The sequence below is a fragment of the Aplidium turbinatum genome, chromosome 10, assembly GCF_918807975.1.
Source record: "Aplidium turbinatum chromosome 10, kaAplTurb1.1, whole genome shotgun sequence".
In the NCBI taxonomy this organism is placed as follows: domain Eukaryota; kingdom Metazoa; phylum Chordata; class Ascidiacea; order Aplousobranchia; family Polyclinidae; genus Aplidium; species Aplidium turbinatum.
In genome coordinates, this window is record NC_137481.1 from 18,044,529 (window position 1) to 18,061,954 (window position 17,426).

Consider the following 17,426-nt stretch of genomic DNA (forward strand, 5'->3'; position numbering starts at 1 on the left):
TTTGCGTATAGCAGCCTTATCCCTTGTCTACTCTTCAGTAGAGTACTGTGTACCTGTTTGGTGCCGCAGTGCTCACTGTCATAAACAGCGCCCTGCACACAGTGACCGGATGCCTGCGTCCCATCCCATTGGATAATCTCCCCATTGGAGCCTAACCATCTTCCCCACCACAACATCTCTGCTCTCCCAAACGAGCACCCCCGTTGACTGAAATCATGACACCCATTCGTGCCAGCCGCTCAACTTCTGATCAACGAAGCTGATGAACAAGACATCTCTGTGGCTACTTGGGCGGACCATAAATGGAGTTCTGAATGGAAGTCAAGTACCACCAGCCTCCATTGGGTCATCTCCGACGGCGACACACGCCCCATCGGCTTGACACAACACCGGCATGGGTGCGCCTCAACCGTCTCCGTATGGGCGTCGGGCTTTTCCGCTCAACCATGCACCGATTGGGAATGGGGTCTTCCTGTAAATGTGGTGCCGAGGAGCAGAACGCATACCACATCATCAATGACTGTACCATCTTCAAGCCACCTAACGGAGGATGATGAAATCAAAGACTGCCTGCTCTCTAGTAGCCTTCCAGAGTGGTCCGGGAACATCGTGAATCTGGGGTGGTAAAAGGATAGACCCTCGGCCCAAGAGGCTCACACGACGACGACAAGCTATCTATTACTTTCCTCGGGAAGGTGATATTGCTGACAATTCAAATGCAATGGTAACAATATATGTGAGCATGAACATTGAACAAGTATGATTTTTTCTGCAGTTAACATCGTATGTTAACGTGGCAATCTTTTCTATTTTGCTGTATTGATGTTAAACCTGGACGTTAAAGAAAGAAACGCAGAAGTATATAAACGTCGTTTGAGGGTGATTTCTACGTAGAATGTAACGAATATCATACCTTCAGTTCAGGCGCGGATCTAGGAGTTTTTTTTTGGGGGGGGGCCAGAAAATTTGAAAATGAATTAAAAAGTAATAAAAAGATATGAACAATCAGTGGCGTAGCCAGGAATTTGGGGGTTTTGACGGCCGTCGGGCTACCCAGCGGCGGGGGGACTCCCCCCAGGAAGTTTTGAAAAATTACTTTGAATTTGGTGCATTCTGAGAGCATCTTCAACAAAAACATATGGGTATAAATATTCCTGTAAAATGGTGCTGTCCGGTGGCATAGCAAAAAGATAAGATCATGTTTTCTTCGGCATTTTTTCGGGAATAAAGCTAAGTCTCTATGTTTTCTTGTTGCTAATTCCTGGCTGAGATGTTTGAATGTTTGGTATTGGCAAAACTCGCTCCTTTAATGCAGTTTCTTTTAAAATTAGGCAAACTTTGTTTTAGGGACATAAAGACTGATAGCATCATTCTCAATATCGTGACATCACACGCGTGCCAAATGGGGGGTTGTAAGTCCGCTGTGGGACTAATATCAGCTGTTTAGAAGCATATCAAACCATTCAACAATTTCTCACAAAATTTCGGGGGGGAGGCGGGCCCCTTGGGCCCCCCCATAGATCCGCGCCTGCCTCAGTCACAAAACCAATGAACGTGTGCTAGTTCAAAGCAGAACTTTCTGGAACAACATCATCAAACGACAGAAGTTTTTTGGCCATATCATGAGGAAGGAAAAATTAAAACAAACTGCTTTTTGTGAAAAGACCAAAGGAAAACGATGACGTGAAAAACAGCGTCTCAAGTTTCTCAATAACTTCAAGATTAACCTTCTTGTTACAACCAGAACAATTTTAATACAGTCAAATATAAAGAACTATGCAAGAATGCCTAAGCCTAAACAGGCATGTCACACGAAGAATACGTTCGTTCATTTATACTGAAAATTTTGGGTGTTCATCAGGACAATTATCGTTTCTAGCACTTGTTGTAAAGTTCATCTGATGAAAGTGAAAGCAACAACAAACAGGTTGATTTATTGCTTCACTGACGTTTCGCGCACCATGACAATGCGCATCCTCATAGTGAATAACATACAAAATAAAATTTTACAAAGTTATAGCCTATAGTCTAACTACTGCAGTGCGGTTGAAGGCAAGAAAAAATGTAACACACATCGTTTTAAGGGTTGGCCAAAAATTGGTGATCGGTTACTTTTCACGTTAAATTACGTAAAAACTTCCATTATTAAACAGTGAAGACTAACAGAAATTCGAGACAAAATTAAATTACAATACCGTCTCTAACTGTAGGCTAGGCATGAAGCCTGCGTGTCAAGACAATAAACTTTCGGTAATAGATTTTCGTCGTTCCGGTTGAGTGCATTGCATTGTTTTGACGTAATGTTGATGAAGCAACTTTCTGCCGTGGTGCGTTGATAATTATTTCATTTTTCAAAATTTTTGTTTCTGACAAGTTAATTCTATGATCTTCAGCTTGTGTGAACGAAGAGCTGACTTTTCATTTTCCATATTTTTGACAGCTCTGCTATGTTCAGTGACACGAAAATTTATGCTGCGTTCAGTTCGGCCAATATAAACTGCGCCACAATCGTTGCACGGAATTACATAAACAACACACGTTCATTGTAAAAAGGGGTTGGGTTTTTCGGTGGTGATAAAATATTGCCGATGGTTCGAAACGGTTTCATATAGCGACTTTACCTCCGGCGCGATTCAATGCTCGCCTTAAGTATCGACTCAGAAACTCCCTGTATGTATGGAATGGTGGTGAAACTGTTATAAGTTTTGCTGGTTGTTTGTTTGACGTGACGATTTGTCGAGAACGAGAAGTGAGTGTGTCATTTTGCCATTTTCTTGGGAAATCCGTTGTAAAGTGTTACAAATCTGTTTGTTTTCTCTTTATTTGTGAAGGTAACTAAGTTGTTGGCGCGGTTGTAGAGTGTTTTGGGAATAGATAATTTGTGTTGAAGTGGGTGGTGTGATGTGTAGGCTACTACATGTACCTGTAGGTGTGTGTCGGTTTTTTGTAAATCTCTGTGTCTAATTTAGCATTGGTTTGTCTAGTGAAATCAACGGTACATTAGCTACAGAGGTGTTGCAACTAGTGCTAGAAACGATTCGTTTATTTATGTTGCTGAAATCTGTAGAACAACTGTATTTATCCCTGAATTGCGTCTTATTAGTCCAATTCCTGCTTTAAGTTTTCGAAAGGTCTCCCGAAATGTTTCACAACTACAGTAGTTGTTTTTCCTTTTACCAAGAAATCAACAAAAATAAAGTCCAAAGCATCCTAAATAAAACAATGTAACAATAATTTTTCGAAATGGCTCCTGGAGCTGTCGCGCCTTCTGTTTAGTTTTTCGCAGCAATTAACTCTTTCAGTTTTGTATTCATCTGTGAGCAATCGTGGAACCTGGTAGGCAGGCAAGCCTATATTCTCCAGATATCAGAGCGTATTAAAAAGGCAGTGCTTTTTATTACATAAAAAAGTGCTCAACAGTAACGTTTAAAATAACAAACATGTTAACAATAGTGCATGTAACAAACGTCATTTTGTTAAGTCTTTTCACAATGCTCCGTGTTCAATAAAGCGATGTAACTAGGCCCACTATAGAACTATATATTTGAAATCCCGAAACTTCAGCGCTGTAGCAGATGGAGCCTGATGCACAAAGGTTAACCACTTAACCAGCTGAACTGATGTGAAGCAAGTCGCTTAGTATTGCAATCCCCCACTTACTTTACCATCGACATGAACTGCAATTTCTACCAAATGAAGTTTGTCGGAACAACATTTCCTCAAAGGTGTTAAAAAAAAGATGACACGCTACGGAGCAGTTCAAATGTCATGACACTCTTTCCTTGCCTTTTTCTTTTTTCTTCCATATGACATCAAATCTGACTTTTGCCGTCAATGTGCATAAAGCAATAAGGTCATTCCAACAAAAACGTTGTGCAATATTTGAATAGCCCATAAATAGTCACAGTGGAAACGAAAAAATAAAAATAAATTATAAAAGAAATAACTACAGAACTAAACCCGTAAATCATCTTTCATAGCAACCTTTGCACAAGGCAACTTGTCCTTTGATGAAGTTTCTGCAAGGACATAGACGATTTTTCTCTGTATATCGACCAGCACAACTGAATAGCTTGGGGTTGCCTTGCAAGTAGCACCTGAAAAATAAAAAGACTAGACATGTAAAGTTCTAAAGCTCTTCTGCCATTCTGGTGCACGCTAAAGAAAGACCAGATTCTTTTGACAGAAGGCTACAATATGTTGCAGGGGGTTCAATTACAGCCGAAATGATGATTTTATCGCACAAATTCTACTGCTGGAATATAAATAAAACTGTTTGTAAAGCAACTTGCACAAACCAACTATGTGCGTCTTAGGTCTTAAACATACCAAAAGAGCAAGGCTATTGACGGCGATAACTTTTTTTTATAATACTTGAAATTTGAGGTAACTTGTCGTCCCAAAAAAATATTTCTCCAGCTTGCGTGTTGTTTTTAAGGATATAAATTTAGCGATTACGTTTAGTCCGCTGTGAGAGATTAGCGTCTAAAATCCGCTTGAAGTAGGCCTACTTTTTTACACACATTTGATTACTGTTTGCCGCCTCCTCAGTCCAAAGTGTGAGAACTGTGATGTGAGCAGAGTTTTACTTCTCTGAGGCGCGATCATTGAATGCAAAGCTGGTTCGAATCCCAGCGGCTATTTTTTGGAAGGTTCGTGCGGACTACATGTGTTGTTTTGCAGCACCTTCAATGTTTAGAAATCAAACTTGTTAATTTGCTTTCAACTACTCACGTTGTCCCTGAGAAAGCCGGATAATCTATTTCCTCCTGTTTTCCTTCAGGCGTAACGTAGCTATTGCATTCGATATCTAATCGTAGAAAAGTCGATCGTCTGTTGATGTCGGGAAAAAAATGCGGCTCGCAGACCAGCCCTTTCTCTGTACACGCGTCAGAGCAGGTCGTAGATCCCCTGGCAATGGTGACCTGAACAACATGACATATTCTTGTAACATTGGAAAGAATCGGTTTGTCAAAACGTAAAACCTGCCACAGCATTTCCTAAGTGTTTCCTCCAAACAGTTTCTTGCTCTTCGCTTTGAACGATTGCAATGTTGCAATTGAAAGCATAACTTCTTCCATCATTAACATCGGCTGTGCCCAAAGTGGACACTATCTGGGCTATAGAGTATACAATCTTAAAGCTTAGGTCAAACTTCAAAGAGATAACTAATGAAAATTTTGCAGCGGCAGCCAAGACTCGCGAAATGCAGCATGTGTCTAAACAAAAAAAAATGGGCATTTATTGTCAAGACAACTAACTAAGGAAGTTAGGCGCGGTTTGTGCTTTAATAGCCTGCACACATCAAAAATAGACCTATATAATTTGCCAACCCTACATGAAGAGTAGATATGGGAGGCCATGCTTTTCTTTTGAAGCAAAATTCGTATTCCTCTGTGTAGAAGCCAACTCTTTCAATCATTCCCAAAGCAGTGAATTCGTGTGGCAAGTAGCCTTCCACCTGAAGCAATAGAATTTAATCCCAATATGAACATAATATCGACTAAGCAGGGTTTATCTCTGTTATAAAACACTCACCGGTGAGCTTGCAAGGATATCTTTCACTATAGCTTGGACATCCGTAATGTTTCCAATATGAACCGTTCTTACATGGGGATAGCCTGCAGAGTAAAGATTGTCATGATAGACTTCAGCATCGTACGTTGAGCCGACTCAACATAGTGTCTGTTTATAACACCACACGAAAATATTGAATTTTAATTTATTCACTTGCTTCCTCAGGATCAAAATAACTTTCAATATAGTCTAAAGCTTATGCTTTCTTGTTATTTTCGAGCAAGATGTGGCTGACCGAAAGTGTTTGTAGGCTTGGTTCATTTGACCCGATACATAACCTCGGCACATTTTGTTGCAGCAATGACGTTTCTAGATTGTTCTTACCAGGCAAAATGCAAATCATTGCAGATATACAAAAGCACTAATGAGAGACATACATTTATACACAAATATCCTAAGTGTACTGACAAGAACAACTGGTCCAAACAACTCCAACATTGACCAATGACCCACTAACTTGTGTCCATGACGTCACTTTCGCAACCTGTGCAAACCTAGTGAATTGTCAAAATTAAAAACACCAATTACACTCAAAGTATGAAAGAATTAATTACTGAACACTCCTTCTCACCGATAAACTTTTGTGCGTAAGAATTCTGCGACTCCAACCTTCTACTTGTCGGTTTGTTCTGAAAACACATGTTCGTGTAGGACCCATACAGCAAATCAGTCGTTCTTTTCATTGATTACAGACGTTGAATTAATGTAAAAAATGACTGATTTGCTGTATGGGGACTTGCCCGACTAGCAAAATTTATTTTTTACATTGTTTCAACGTGAAAAAGACAACTCTCCTGCGTGGGTAATTGCAAGATTTAAACCATTGACTGAAAATCTTACATGAACTAACCATATGCCAAACAACAATTAATCACCATTAAATAACATTTCCTTGCTTTTACCAGGCTACATAATTTAGGTAGAATCCAATTATGACAAAAGCTGTTGAAAAATAGCTTCACAAGATACCAAACAAAGACATTCAATAGGTGTCAATTTAGTGTCACCTGCACTTGGCTTAGGCAAGCAACGCAGATGCAACATTAAAGTTTTTGACGTCTACTTTTTTGTGACTAGCTACTGCTACATGATACACAGTCTAAACAAGTCATCATGAAACAAAACAAAAAATTATCAATGCTTAATTGCATTCCTAATCAGAGTTTTAATTGAATGTAGGCTAATTAAATACAGGTTTTCATGTAATTGTAATTGAGATTTTTTATTGTGTAATTGTAATTTCAAAAAATTTGGTCCAAATTACAAGTACAAAGTGGTAAGTTGCACGCATGGCCGCTAATTGGGGTTCAAAAGGGATCAACCTCTACATAGCAATCACATCTTTATCAAATGATACTTGCCTTTGATAAAATTTAACTGCAAAAAATCATCAATGAACATAAATATTTAATATTTGTAATCGAAACGGATAATTAATCACATTTGAAAGTAGGCTAATTGTAATTTGAATATTTCAGAAGCGTACTTGTACTGTAGGCTAATTATGATTTTTGATAGTGTAGGCTACTTGTAATGTAATTGAACTGAAAACTATGCAATTTGTCTAACTCTGAACCAAATGTAATGGAATATTACTTCAAAATAGTTGTCGACTTCGATTTTAGTGGGAGAATCTTTTTCAAATAAAGGGTTTAGAAAAACAGTCCCAGCAGCAATAGCTTCCAGCGCTGCTGGGCCTTCGACCGGGAATCCAAGTCCTACAAATATCTGTGAAAAAGTTACGGAGGATTATTTTTCATACTTTAGCAAAGATGATACGTCACCAAAAAATAGTTAAGTGTCAAAAAACTCACGTTTTCTGAGATATCTTTGCACAAAACAGTAGAGTGAAGTTCTTTTCATTTCTTTTAAGGTAACTTTAAAAGAAACTTATTTTACTTTGGTATATGAAACCTGTTTACTCACGTAGACACAACACTTAGGTATGCAGTAATTTATTCTAATAATGAATATTTAAAACCTTAGCAGAGCGCAGGAGTTCGTGGTAGTCTTTTTCTGGTAACGGTCCATGATTAATGACGTATTTTGGGATATCAGATCTAAAGCTTTTGCTTTGAGCTGCAGCATGCAAAGGGATTAGTTCCTGGATAGCATCCAAGTAGTCCTGTCTTCCCTGTAAATAACAACGTCAATGATTAAACAGCCGCTAATTTGAGGAATTCAATGGACTACGCTATAAATATGATTCGGCCTACAAAAGTGGCAAGCTAAGTCAGGGCTTCCCAAACTTTTTTGCTCGCGACCCCTTTTAATCTCCTAAAATTTTCCGCGATCCTTTACGGTTAAAAAGATAAGCAATGCAAAATATACGTTTGTGATATTTATTGAAAACTTTAATTTAAATTAAAACTAAAAACAAGCTATCCGTACTCGAAGCCTACTACTTTACCATACTTCAGTGGCGTAGCTAGGGAACGTGCCGCCCGGGGCGGATTCAGATTTTGCCGCCCCTTCAAGAAAAAGCATGTGAAAATGAAATGCGTTTTTTATCAGATTACGGTATAATCAAAATCAAAAATCGTAGTCTGAAAGTGCCGCCCCCAGACGTGCCGCCCGGGGCGGTCCGCCCCCCCCCCAGCTACGCCACTGCTATACTTGTAGCCTGCTGGAAACAAAACCAAAAAGTAAACATATTTATTCAGTGTGATGGGTGCGACTGCTTTCTGCTACAAAGCAAGTCTAGCCGTCACTCGATGTTTGTCAATAGCCTACGTGGTTTCAATGTTACTTACGCTGGAACAGTATTTTATCAACGTTGAAAACACTGACACGCACAACGTGGAGATTAATGGCAGGAGTGCGGTTACTGTTAATATAAGCTACATAATGAAATAATGGTGAATATTCCGCTCCAACGTTGGGCTAAGCCAAAAAGTGTAAAACTTTTTCCCAGAAAATTCAAGCCACAACTTAAAAGTCAAAGATAGACCTGCAAATTTTTCCTGAGATTTGAAAGAGAGGTGCTCGGTACTTTGTTTTGCATTGCAGATGAGTTTTGGATCCAATCTAAATTGGTAAGTATGGACACTTGGCATATATGGGTGACGCGGCAGTCAATGTGTTAAACTCTTTCAACAGTCTTGCCAAGTGTCCATAACCAAAGGCTTAATAACGCTTGATTCCACGCCACTGTTAGCCAAAAACTTTTCAGTAGGCCTAAATGAAAATGTTTCAAATAAATCGTTTTCAATATTTTGTTTCTAGATGCTTAATTTTTTTATCCAACTTTAGATTTCAATGTAAAAACATAAATGTTTTCTCCTTGGAAGGACAAATCAAATTCGTTCCCCCTTTTCAAGCAAACCTGACAAATAGCATAATTTAAAGCCTTTCCAAAAACGTCTTTGCAAAAACGGCGGACAAAGTCTACACTTTTTTCCGTTGGAAAAATCACGACTTAATTTTTTAACATTAATAACTTTCTAAAGCATTGGCTTTAGTTTTGAAATCCACGTTTATAATGCAGCAAAGAGGGTTTTAAACTCCTATTTCATATTTTATTATATAAATTTACAAAATACGGGTAGCCTATTGAGTGCACGGCTCTTAATAAAGTTAATAACTTTCACAGCATCTTGCACATAAGTGTTAATATGCAGTGCTTTGTGTAAAATTTGTATACTTTCTGCGACCCCCACTTTGGGAAGCCCTGAGCTAAGTGACTTTTATATTCTCATCCGACGAGCCCAAACTATTCGAATGTAAAATAGAAGTTCTTTCCCTTGACTCTTAAGGAGGTGAAGAGATGCTGAGACTATTAACAATATAGGTAATGGGTAATTGGGTATGTACCACGAAAGAATGGGGAGCAGGACATTTGACGGGGCCAATTCACCACGGTTAACTCGCCGCAAAAGGCGGCTTCATATACACAGTTTCCGATTTGTTTGACCCATCCTTCGCTTGACAGGTAGTTGAATATTCCGTACTTAACTATGAATCCCTGAGCGGATACAGAGAGTAAATAACAAAAAAAATGAGCTAAAAAAACATCCACGGCGTTGGATGGAAAAAACATGAAGAATGTCGAGTCTGATGAAAGAAAACAACTCGAAGCGACAACGCCCAAACGACATCGTAATTGGGGAAAACTGTTGAAAAAAAGAGAAGCAGAAACGCTTAAACCTGACTGTTTGTCTCCATTTTAAGGACAACAAAAGCATAGATTTAATTCTATTCTATCCCAATACCCACAATGTTCGTACCGTGTAGCTTAATACTAACAACTGACGTTCTGTTGATCTTCCGTAAAATCATTACCAGTGCACAGTGAACAAGAGTTATTTTTAATCGTAATGGCATCGTTTTGCAAGAGTGACTACTAGTTACTAAAGGTGTAGCAGACAATTGCAGCACATGCCAATCTTATAGCTATGTTTTAAGTTGAAGGATTCTATAAGGTGATTTTTCAGTCTCAGTCCGCTAATCGAATTGTTTTTGGTGGCATTGCCTTTGAACTACTAGGCTACCATACACAAGTTGAAATCACATACTTTCCAGTAGTGGTTTTCTTTTCCGTAAACCAATGCTATGTGTTCTTTGGTTGTATTCATGGCGGTGTTTGATTCGATATCAGATCTTTCTATTACAAATCCAAGAAACGTGTTGTCCGGAGTATGAGCTGCAAATGCAGGCAACGATTAGCTTATTTGAGCTGAAGGAAAACCGTGTAGGCCTACAGTTTTAAACTGGATCTCAAGAAACACAATCAAGGTTACAGTTGTAACCACGATCAAAGATGTATGTCCAATCATGTGAGGGATTATAACAGAGTACCGGTAGCATACAATTTCTATTAAAGCAACACGATCAAGGTTAAAGTTTAATAGAAATTGTAAGCTACTCTGTTACAATCCCTCACATGATTGGACATAAACCTTTTTGTGGATGAAATAGAGAAATAAACTTATCTCATAAGGAAATTGAATAGGTTTGTACTCTTTCTCAGTTAAGGGTACTCTATGTTCACTACTCCGTGTTTCTTTTATAATCATAACCTAATCAAACCTGAAGTAAAACAAAACTTCAATTTGATTGTATTTAACCTAACTTGTGCATGTGTGCATCTTGTTTTATGTATGTTACTGCACATTGTTGTATATAGGCTACAAAACTTTGCAGCATTCAATCGGCATTCTCCTTGCCATAATGACTGGCAATAATGGCTTGGTATATTGCTCCATCCTCAATCAGTCATGATACTTTTATCCATGGATAATCTCGAGTACAGCGTACAAAAAAGTTAGTTATTTCTGTTTTAGAGCTTCTTACGAAACATTGTGTTGAACTGCTTGAGATTTAAATTCCAGCTTCCCCATCCTGTCAGTGTAGTTTTCCGAAGGATATATCTTGGATGATTGTACGCTGCCTCGGTACCAAAGCAGTCTAAAACTCGTAGATTACATCGGTAATGTCTGAAAACACATTAAAAAAAGCACTAACGTAGAATTCATTCTGCTGATTGAGCAATCAATTGTTTATCTGTTACAGGCAAATAAATGAAATCGATCAATTATTCAATTAACAAACCATGTAAAATAAGGTAATAAAATGGGAAATACTATCAACACAAAAAGTACTTGAGGACATTGAAATTCCGTCTCGACAATTGTTCTACTCCTCTCAATCCTATGATGTCTGTGTACAGTATGTCAAGTGTCTTTTTGATTGGACATTTCTCGCTCCACTGGATGTCTTCCTTTCCAAACATCCTGTCAAATAAACACGGTACTTTTCATCAAACCAACTTGAATTCCACCGAATGTTGAATCATCGCTGGTTGAAAACAACCAGTACGAAGTCCGAAACATGGTTTAACGCTTGGGTATTAGCTGACTCTAAAAAGCGCAGGTGTTATTGTCCGAGCGAGTAAATTTGTCCTTTTTGCAATGATACAACGTCTGCTGACATTGAATCCATTGCAAAAGAAAACTAACTTGCTGTGTTAAAAATTTGCCACCAGTTAGGTATAATCGAACGCCATATTCAAGAAAAACAAGAAAGAAAAGGAAGATTGAACCTTAGCAAAAACCTGTGCAGAAATATTTTAGAGTCAATGGCTCGATTGCGCTGCCTGTCACTCATCGGAAAATTATATTGTGGTCAGCAGACCTATGTGCAAATGTATTACTTGTTTGTATTGTGGTTCATTGTAGTTCACTGAAAGTTGTTACATTGAACTAATGATAAAAATATTACGCAGCATTTAGTTTTGACTTACTCCAACAATTCTTTACGAGAATGCACCAAAATAACATCATGGCCGAGAACGAACAAAGCTGCAATAAGATCTGACCATTGCACTAGTTCACCAAGGGGTCCACCACTGAATGCACCTTTTACAAAGTCTGTTTTCTCATCTTCTATAACGATTCCTGGATTGATCAGAATCTTAAAACGTCACGAGTCTTGTTAAAAATGTCGTTACATCAAATCACAAGAAAATCGGGTTTTTTAAAGAGATTTAAAAAAATAATAACCAGATTATATACTATACAGTATGTTGCTGTTTCTTGCAAAGAATACACCCAGCCGGCAATACTCATCCTTTTAAAGCAGGCGATGAATCATTAACAAAGAATGAGTTTTGCAAACTAGGTTCTACCTGATAAGTTCCACCACATGCAGAATGCAGATGTGCCTCTTAACAATCTCAAGGCCACGGTACAAAATTGGATAACGAAATGCTTGCATCAAAGTGAAATTTGAATACAATGATGAGTGCATTTATTAAATTCTCGTCTTAATTTTCACAATCTTTATAATTCTAGGCATGAATCAATTGCACGGTGAGTAGGCTATGCTATAAAATTGTCCGTATTCTCATAGGCTACTCAAAAATCTTCACTTCCATTTTCTAAAAAAAAATTCCTTTTTATACCTCTTCCAATTTTTTAAATTAGAAATAGCCTATCAGAAAAGTTTTCAAACTGCAAACACCAAAAGACGCGATTAAAGTGGACAAGTGCATGGTGGAAGCCATTAGAAGATTCCTTCCTCATCTTGGGATACCCCAGTAGTGAGAAAACCTGGACAGTGGACACTCAAAAGAATCTTGGTTCGACACTATTCTACAACATGTGGGTGTGATTTGGCATGGCAAGAAATGACATGATTGAAGGTAAACAAAGACTGGCTTTTTTGTCATTGCGCCCACTTTACCGTAATCTCCAGCTACCAGGCATGAAACTGGATAGCATGGACAGTTGGACACACTAACAAAACTGCTAGCATTTTGTAACAAATCCTAGAATTCAAAATATGTTCTTTAATCGAATTTTTTCTATTTTAAGTTGGCAACCCTGGTCTTGGCCGTATCATGATCAAAAATCATTTTACAATGCTGAACCAATTCTTTTGATTAAAAATCAAATCATTTTACAGTGCTGAACCAATTCTTTTGATTAAAAATCAAATGCAATGGCTTAATATATCCACAATTCCACGATACATAGATGTTCAAAAATTTGAAATAGAATGATATTTTTAAAAGTTTGGAAAAACGACACTATAATTCCATAGCCTACCAACGCTTATCTAGACATGACTTTTAAGTACGGTAATCTATAAAGCGATATGAACGGCTGAGCTATAAGGCAGATGTTACGCAAGTCAAATGTTTATGGTCTTTGCAGGATCACACTTGGTACTGATCACTTAAAAATACTGTGACACTGGGGGTCAGTCGTTCCACGAACAGCATCTCACCTTTTTCTTCGACCATTGTTTAAAATATGGCTTTGTAGATATTTTACGGCCAGCTTCAATCCACTTCTTCTCCATTCTTTCAATCCTGTGCTCAATCCACGCATATAGATCATCAAACATTTCATATAAAGGACGGAAGTCACTGCGAACTTGCAGCTGTTGAAAAACTATTACTAGTTCACATAAATTCTCTCGTTCTGAATACTTTCAATCACAGCCGTAGGGGCGTAGGAAAATAAAATATTTTGGGGAAGCGAACAAAAGTTGTCCAACTTTTGTCTTTGCAAATATATTTTAAAACAGTCAGCAATTTAGCCTACAATATTTTACAATTTGCCTTAATAACAGAATATTTTCCCCAAACTTGCGATGTTTTTGCTTGCGGGGGCCGACTGATCCCCCTACACCCCATCTTATACGGGTATGCTTTCAATTCTTTTAATGTTTAGTTGTTTACTGCATTTGAATTTGTAACAGTAGATGTTCAGTGAGCTCTTTAACTGACGACATCAAAAGTAGTTTTTTGAAATTTTTGTGCTTTTGTAGCTTGTGTATTATTTTGTAGCTTTGGATATGGACTGCTTTGTCAGGTGCAAATAAATAATGATAACAAAGAGTTCATTTTGAAGGAAAACATATCATTGTAGTTGTCAATGCCACGATTCCGAATAAAATATCGGTAAAGACAACACGCTTTTACTTACCTATTAGCATGTTTTTGAAAATAACGAATGGCAAAACTGCAGCTAGACTTTTGGTTGAGATGAGTAACTACAATGAGCTTATTAATTTACTTCATTTAAATTTTAAAATAATACTAAGTTTGGCTGATGTACACTGTACAGTATCTACCAAAGAATTATAGAAGCGCAAGATGGAGAAACTACACGTAAGAATAGAATGTGTTGAAGTATAACTTCTAAAGGTGAACCAATGCTTTCATTTTCCAATAAATAGCAGCCTACTGTTTATTGTTAAGCTTGTGTTTACTTTACTGTACACTTAAAAAAATATTTTCATGTTTATATCAATCGTCTAACCAAAACATTTTTCCATGATTAGATTAGATATAATAAGTACAATCTTACACGTTCATCGGCCTTGTGTTGAATCACTTTGTCAATCACCGATGGACACACGTCTTTCACTTCACTTAAATATCTCACTAATGAACAATCCGAACCATCAACACCCCATTGGGCATAGCAGGGATCCTGGTGCCACGTAGCGTTCAATCTCTGTAAATGCGTAAGTCAATTTTTGACAAATGCTACGAAGCAATCAGGTACAAAAAATAACTGCTACAATGACTGTTGGTAGAGAAAATTCTTTTGATGAACTTGAAGACTTAAGTAGTTGAAAAGTTTTGTAGAGAAGTAAAGTAGATATGTGCACATTGTGCAGGGGTGAGTGAAAGTCCAGCGTCAACAGAAAAAAAAAAAGCAGTGAAATGAGATAAATTTGACAAAGGTACTGAAAACATAAAGCCTAGAAAATTCATCTGTGATTATGATGGATGATAAAACAAAAATAATAATAAATAACTATTTCTCTATATGATGCATATTTCACTGTCCCTAATAAATACATCTTTCAATATAGTTATTAGGCCTATAGGAGGCTTCACTCAGTATGGCTTTCACTTAATGCAGACAATTTTTGCAAAACAAAAATGTAATTTTCCATTTTGTATTTTTAGATATGACTACCATCATCCTCCATTTAACATAGACAAAGATGAAGAATTGTTCTTTAATACTGCTGTGTTAAATAGACTTTGTGGAAGAGCTTATAGCATGGCGATCTATACTACTGGCCATCCCAACGTGGCAAAAGCCAAATAATGTGGGGGCCTATACGAAATTTCAATTTACCGACTGAGATAAGTGTTACAACGTGAAATCAGCAATTTTTATTGGTCAATAATGTTTTTTAGCCTAAAAATTGTAAATACAGTGCCAAAACGTAATTAAGATGTAATATTATTAAATAAGTGGCAAGAAAGCAGGACAATAGCTACATGTTAAGAATACCATGAGAATCAAGATATCAACAGAATCAAGGTACACGAAATCAAGAGTGACCCAACTTTCAAAACACTCAGTATGTTAAAAAATCGTTTTCTAATCCAGAAGTATTTGTTTTTAGTAATAATTCATGCAAAAACGCCTTTTTTACGCCTAATGCTTGTTAGTTGTCAAAACTTAATAGGCCTCCACATTGTTTGGCTGTTGCCACGTTGGGAAGGCCAGTAGTATATATCGCCATGGCTTATAGCCAATACACAGTACACACATGTCACTACACAATCCTATAATGCTCATTAATTCATTTTTTTATCTATTTTTTAAGTGATAATATTTTGCTTCGGAAAAGCAAGAGAAATATAACAGAATAAGAGATAAGTAACAAAGGCCTACACAGTACACAGTATGTATAAAATAAAAGATTTTGTACACTCAAAATTTAACAATATATACGGTATTATATATAATCAACAATATTAGTATCACAATGACTTTTATTACTCAATTACACAAAATATCTAATCTTTGACTTACCTTTACTTCTTCTTTACATTTACTTTGAAGAAATGGAACTAGACATGTAGCAGAATTGCTTTTTTCTTTAGAGTGCCGCTGCTGTACAAAAAATTCTGAAAAAAATGAGTACCGGTATACAAAAATAAATGAAGTCTAATACAGTAGTATTGGATATAATTAATATCCATAGAGGGAAAATTTAAATAATGAGCATGTACACAAGGAAACATAGGATACAGTAACAGGTAATAAAATTTTGGTATGAATATGGCAGTGAGATGCCACAGTGAAGAAGGCACTGGCTTTCCAATAATACAGACTGCACTTACGACTTAAGTTGGTTGTTAAATTACTGCACAGTGCACACCTTACCCAAGGTGTAATAAGTTAGGTGGGTAAAGTTACAGAATGGAACTAGCCGCTTCGCTCTCATTAGTGCCATAGCCTTAGTACAATGATCACTTTTTCTTCCATTCTACGAGGCACAGTAAATCAGTACGGCAGTTTTACCTTACCTACATGGACAAAAATCACATGAATTGCTATAGCCTATTAAAGCTAACACATGTTTTGGCAATAGTTAATAACTTGACGGATTATTACATACTTCTATGTTTGTCAATTTCAACAGTTGACATGATGATAAATGTTGTAGTGTTGTAATGAAACATTCTTCTTTAAATTTTGTCATACAAGACATGTTTTAAACTTTGATGAGTGGAATCACATTATTGCATTAGCCATTAACTGGGTCACACTTTCAGTACAAATTGCTTTTCAGAACAGCAAACACAAAATTAAGTAACACTTTACAATAAGCTAGCCTAATTACCACTGGTAGAACTTTTACATCAACAAAAGTCAATTTTAAAACCTAACTTACCAAATTTACGTGCATTCCAGTGAACATGCACAAAAGCGTAAACAAAGAAACATGATGATATAAAGATAACAACTCTAGCTGTACCATGAAATGGAACTGCTTGAAATCTTTTCTTGGACCCAACTCCCATTTATTGCAAGGGTTACTGTAACAAAACTTTTAAATGCTATAGTACTAAGGATAATAAACCAATTCTATAAGAATATATATCGTTGAGGTAAAACCAAACCAGGTTATGTCCACTTTTAGGTTTTTTTTGTTTTATTGCAGTTTCTCGGTTTTTGAACATAGCTCTTTCCAGCACTCCGGGTTTCAGCCTTGTATGTAATCAAATTCAAGATGAAGCTATGGACATACTCCCAAATATCTCGCATACTTTGCAAGCTAAACTGGGCTATGTGCAATTCTGTGGACATAGCCCTTTTCTAGCTTGATAGTATAAATAGGTCTATGTCTAATGCTACCATAAATTATGGACATAACCCCCTTATTATGGAATCGTGCCAAGGATTCAATTTTCCATTCAGGTCATGATGCAAATTTTAAAAAAAATGCAAAAGATTTAGTCCTTTCTATAGAATTGTAACATATTTGAATTGCCAAACAACATTCATGTGAAAATAACTTGTGCAGTGCACCTGAATTAATATGGTATGATAACTGGTGTATCATCGTGCATTCATGTTATTGTTAAT

At 37.1% G+C, this 17,426-nt stretch overlaps 1 protein-coding gene across 3 annotated transcripts; it reads right to left on the reverse strand.

Moving 5' to 3' along the window:
* Nucleotides 1-3,382: 3,382 nt before the first annotated feature.
* LOC145778395 (alpha-1,6-mannosylglycoprotein 6-beta-N-acetylglucosaminyltransferase A-like) lies at nucleotides 3,383-16,919 on the reverse strand. 3 transcript variants are annotated; one of them, XM_082589872.1, is made up of 15 exons: nucleotides 16,732-16,919; nucleotides 15,867-15,961; nucleotides 14,394-14,543; nucleotides 13,306-13,461; nucleotides 11,819-11,988; nucleotides 11,178-11,309; nucleotides 10,870-11,012; nucleotides 10,092-10,219; nucleotides 7,559-7,711; nucleotides 7,174-7,305; nucleotides 6,149-6,206; nucleotides 5,539-5,621; nucleotides 5,339-5,461; nucleotides 4,735-4,925; nucleotides 3,383-4,097 (listed from the first exon to the last, which is right to left on the reverse strand). In XM_082589872.1, the coding sequence occupies exons 1-15, from the start codon at nucleotides 16,859-16,861 to the stop codon at nucleotides 3,968-3,970; spliced, it is 1,974 nt and encodes a 657-aa protein (XP_082445998.1). In that variant the 5' UTR covers nucleotides 16,862-16,919; the 3' UTR covers nucleotides 3,383-3,967. The 3 variants fall into 3 exon arrangements, with proteins under 3 accessions (XP_082445998.1, XP_082445999.1, XP_082446000.1); XM_082589873.1 differs by lacking the exons at nucleotides 15,867-15,961; nucleotides 16,732-16,919 and having other exon boundaries at nucleotides 14,396-14,516; XM_082589874.1 differs by lacking the exons at nucleotides 15,867-15,961; nucleotides 16,732-16,919 and having other exon boundaries at nucleotides 13,306-13,472; nucleotides 14,394-14,515.
* Nucleotides 16,920-17,426: the final 507 nt, after the last annotated feature.

Excerpts from the sequence above, each read along its gene's own strand:
- LOC145778395 (XM_082589872.1), bottom strand. The coding sequence starts at position 16,861 with ATGGGAGTTGGGTCCAAGAAAAGATTTCAAGCAGTTCCATTTCATGGT. Across the intron at positions 11,013-11,177 it reads CGGAATTTCAATGTCCTCAA|ACATTACCGATGTAATCTAC; the intron begins GTACTTTTTGTG and ends ATGTGTTTTCAG. Across the intron at positions 5,622-6,148 it reads TTACGCACAAAAGTTTATCG|GCTATCCCCATGTAAGAACG; the intron begins GTGAGAAGGAGT and ends TTTACTCTGCAG.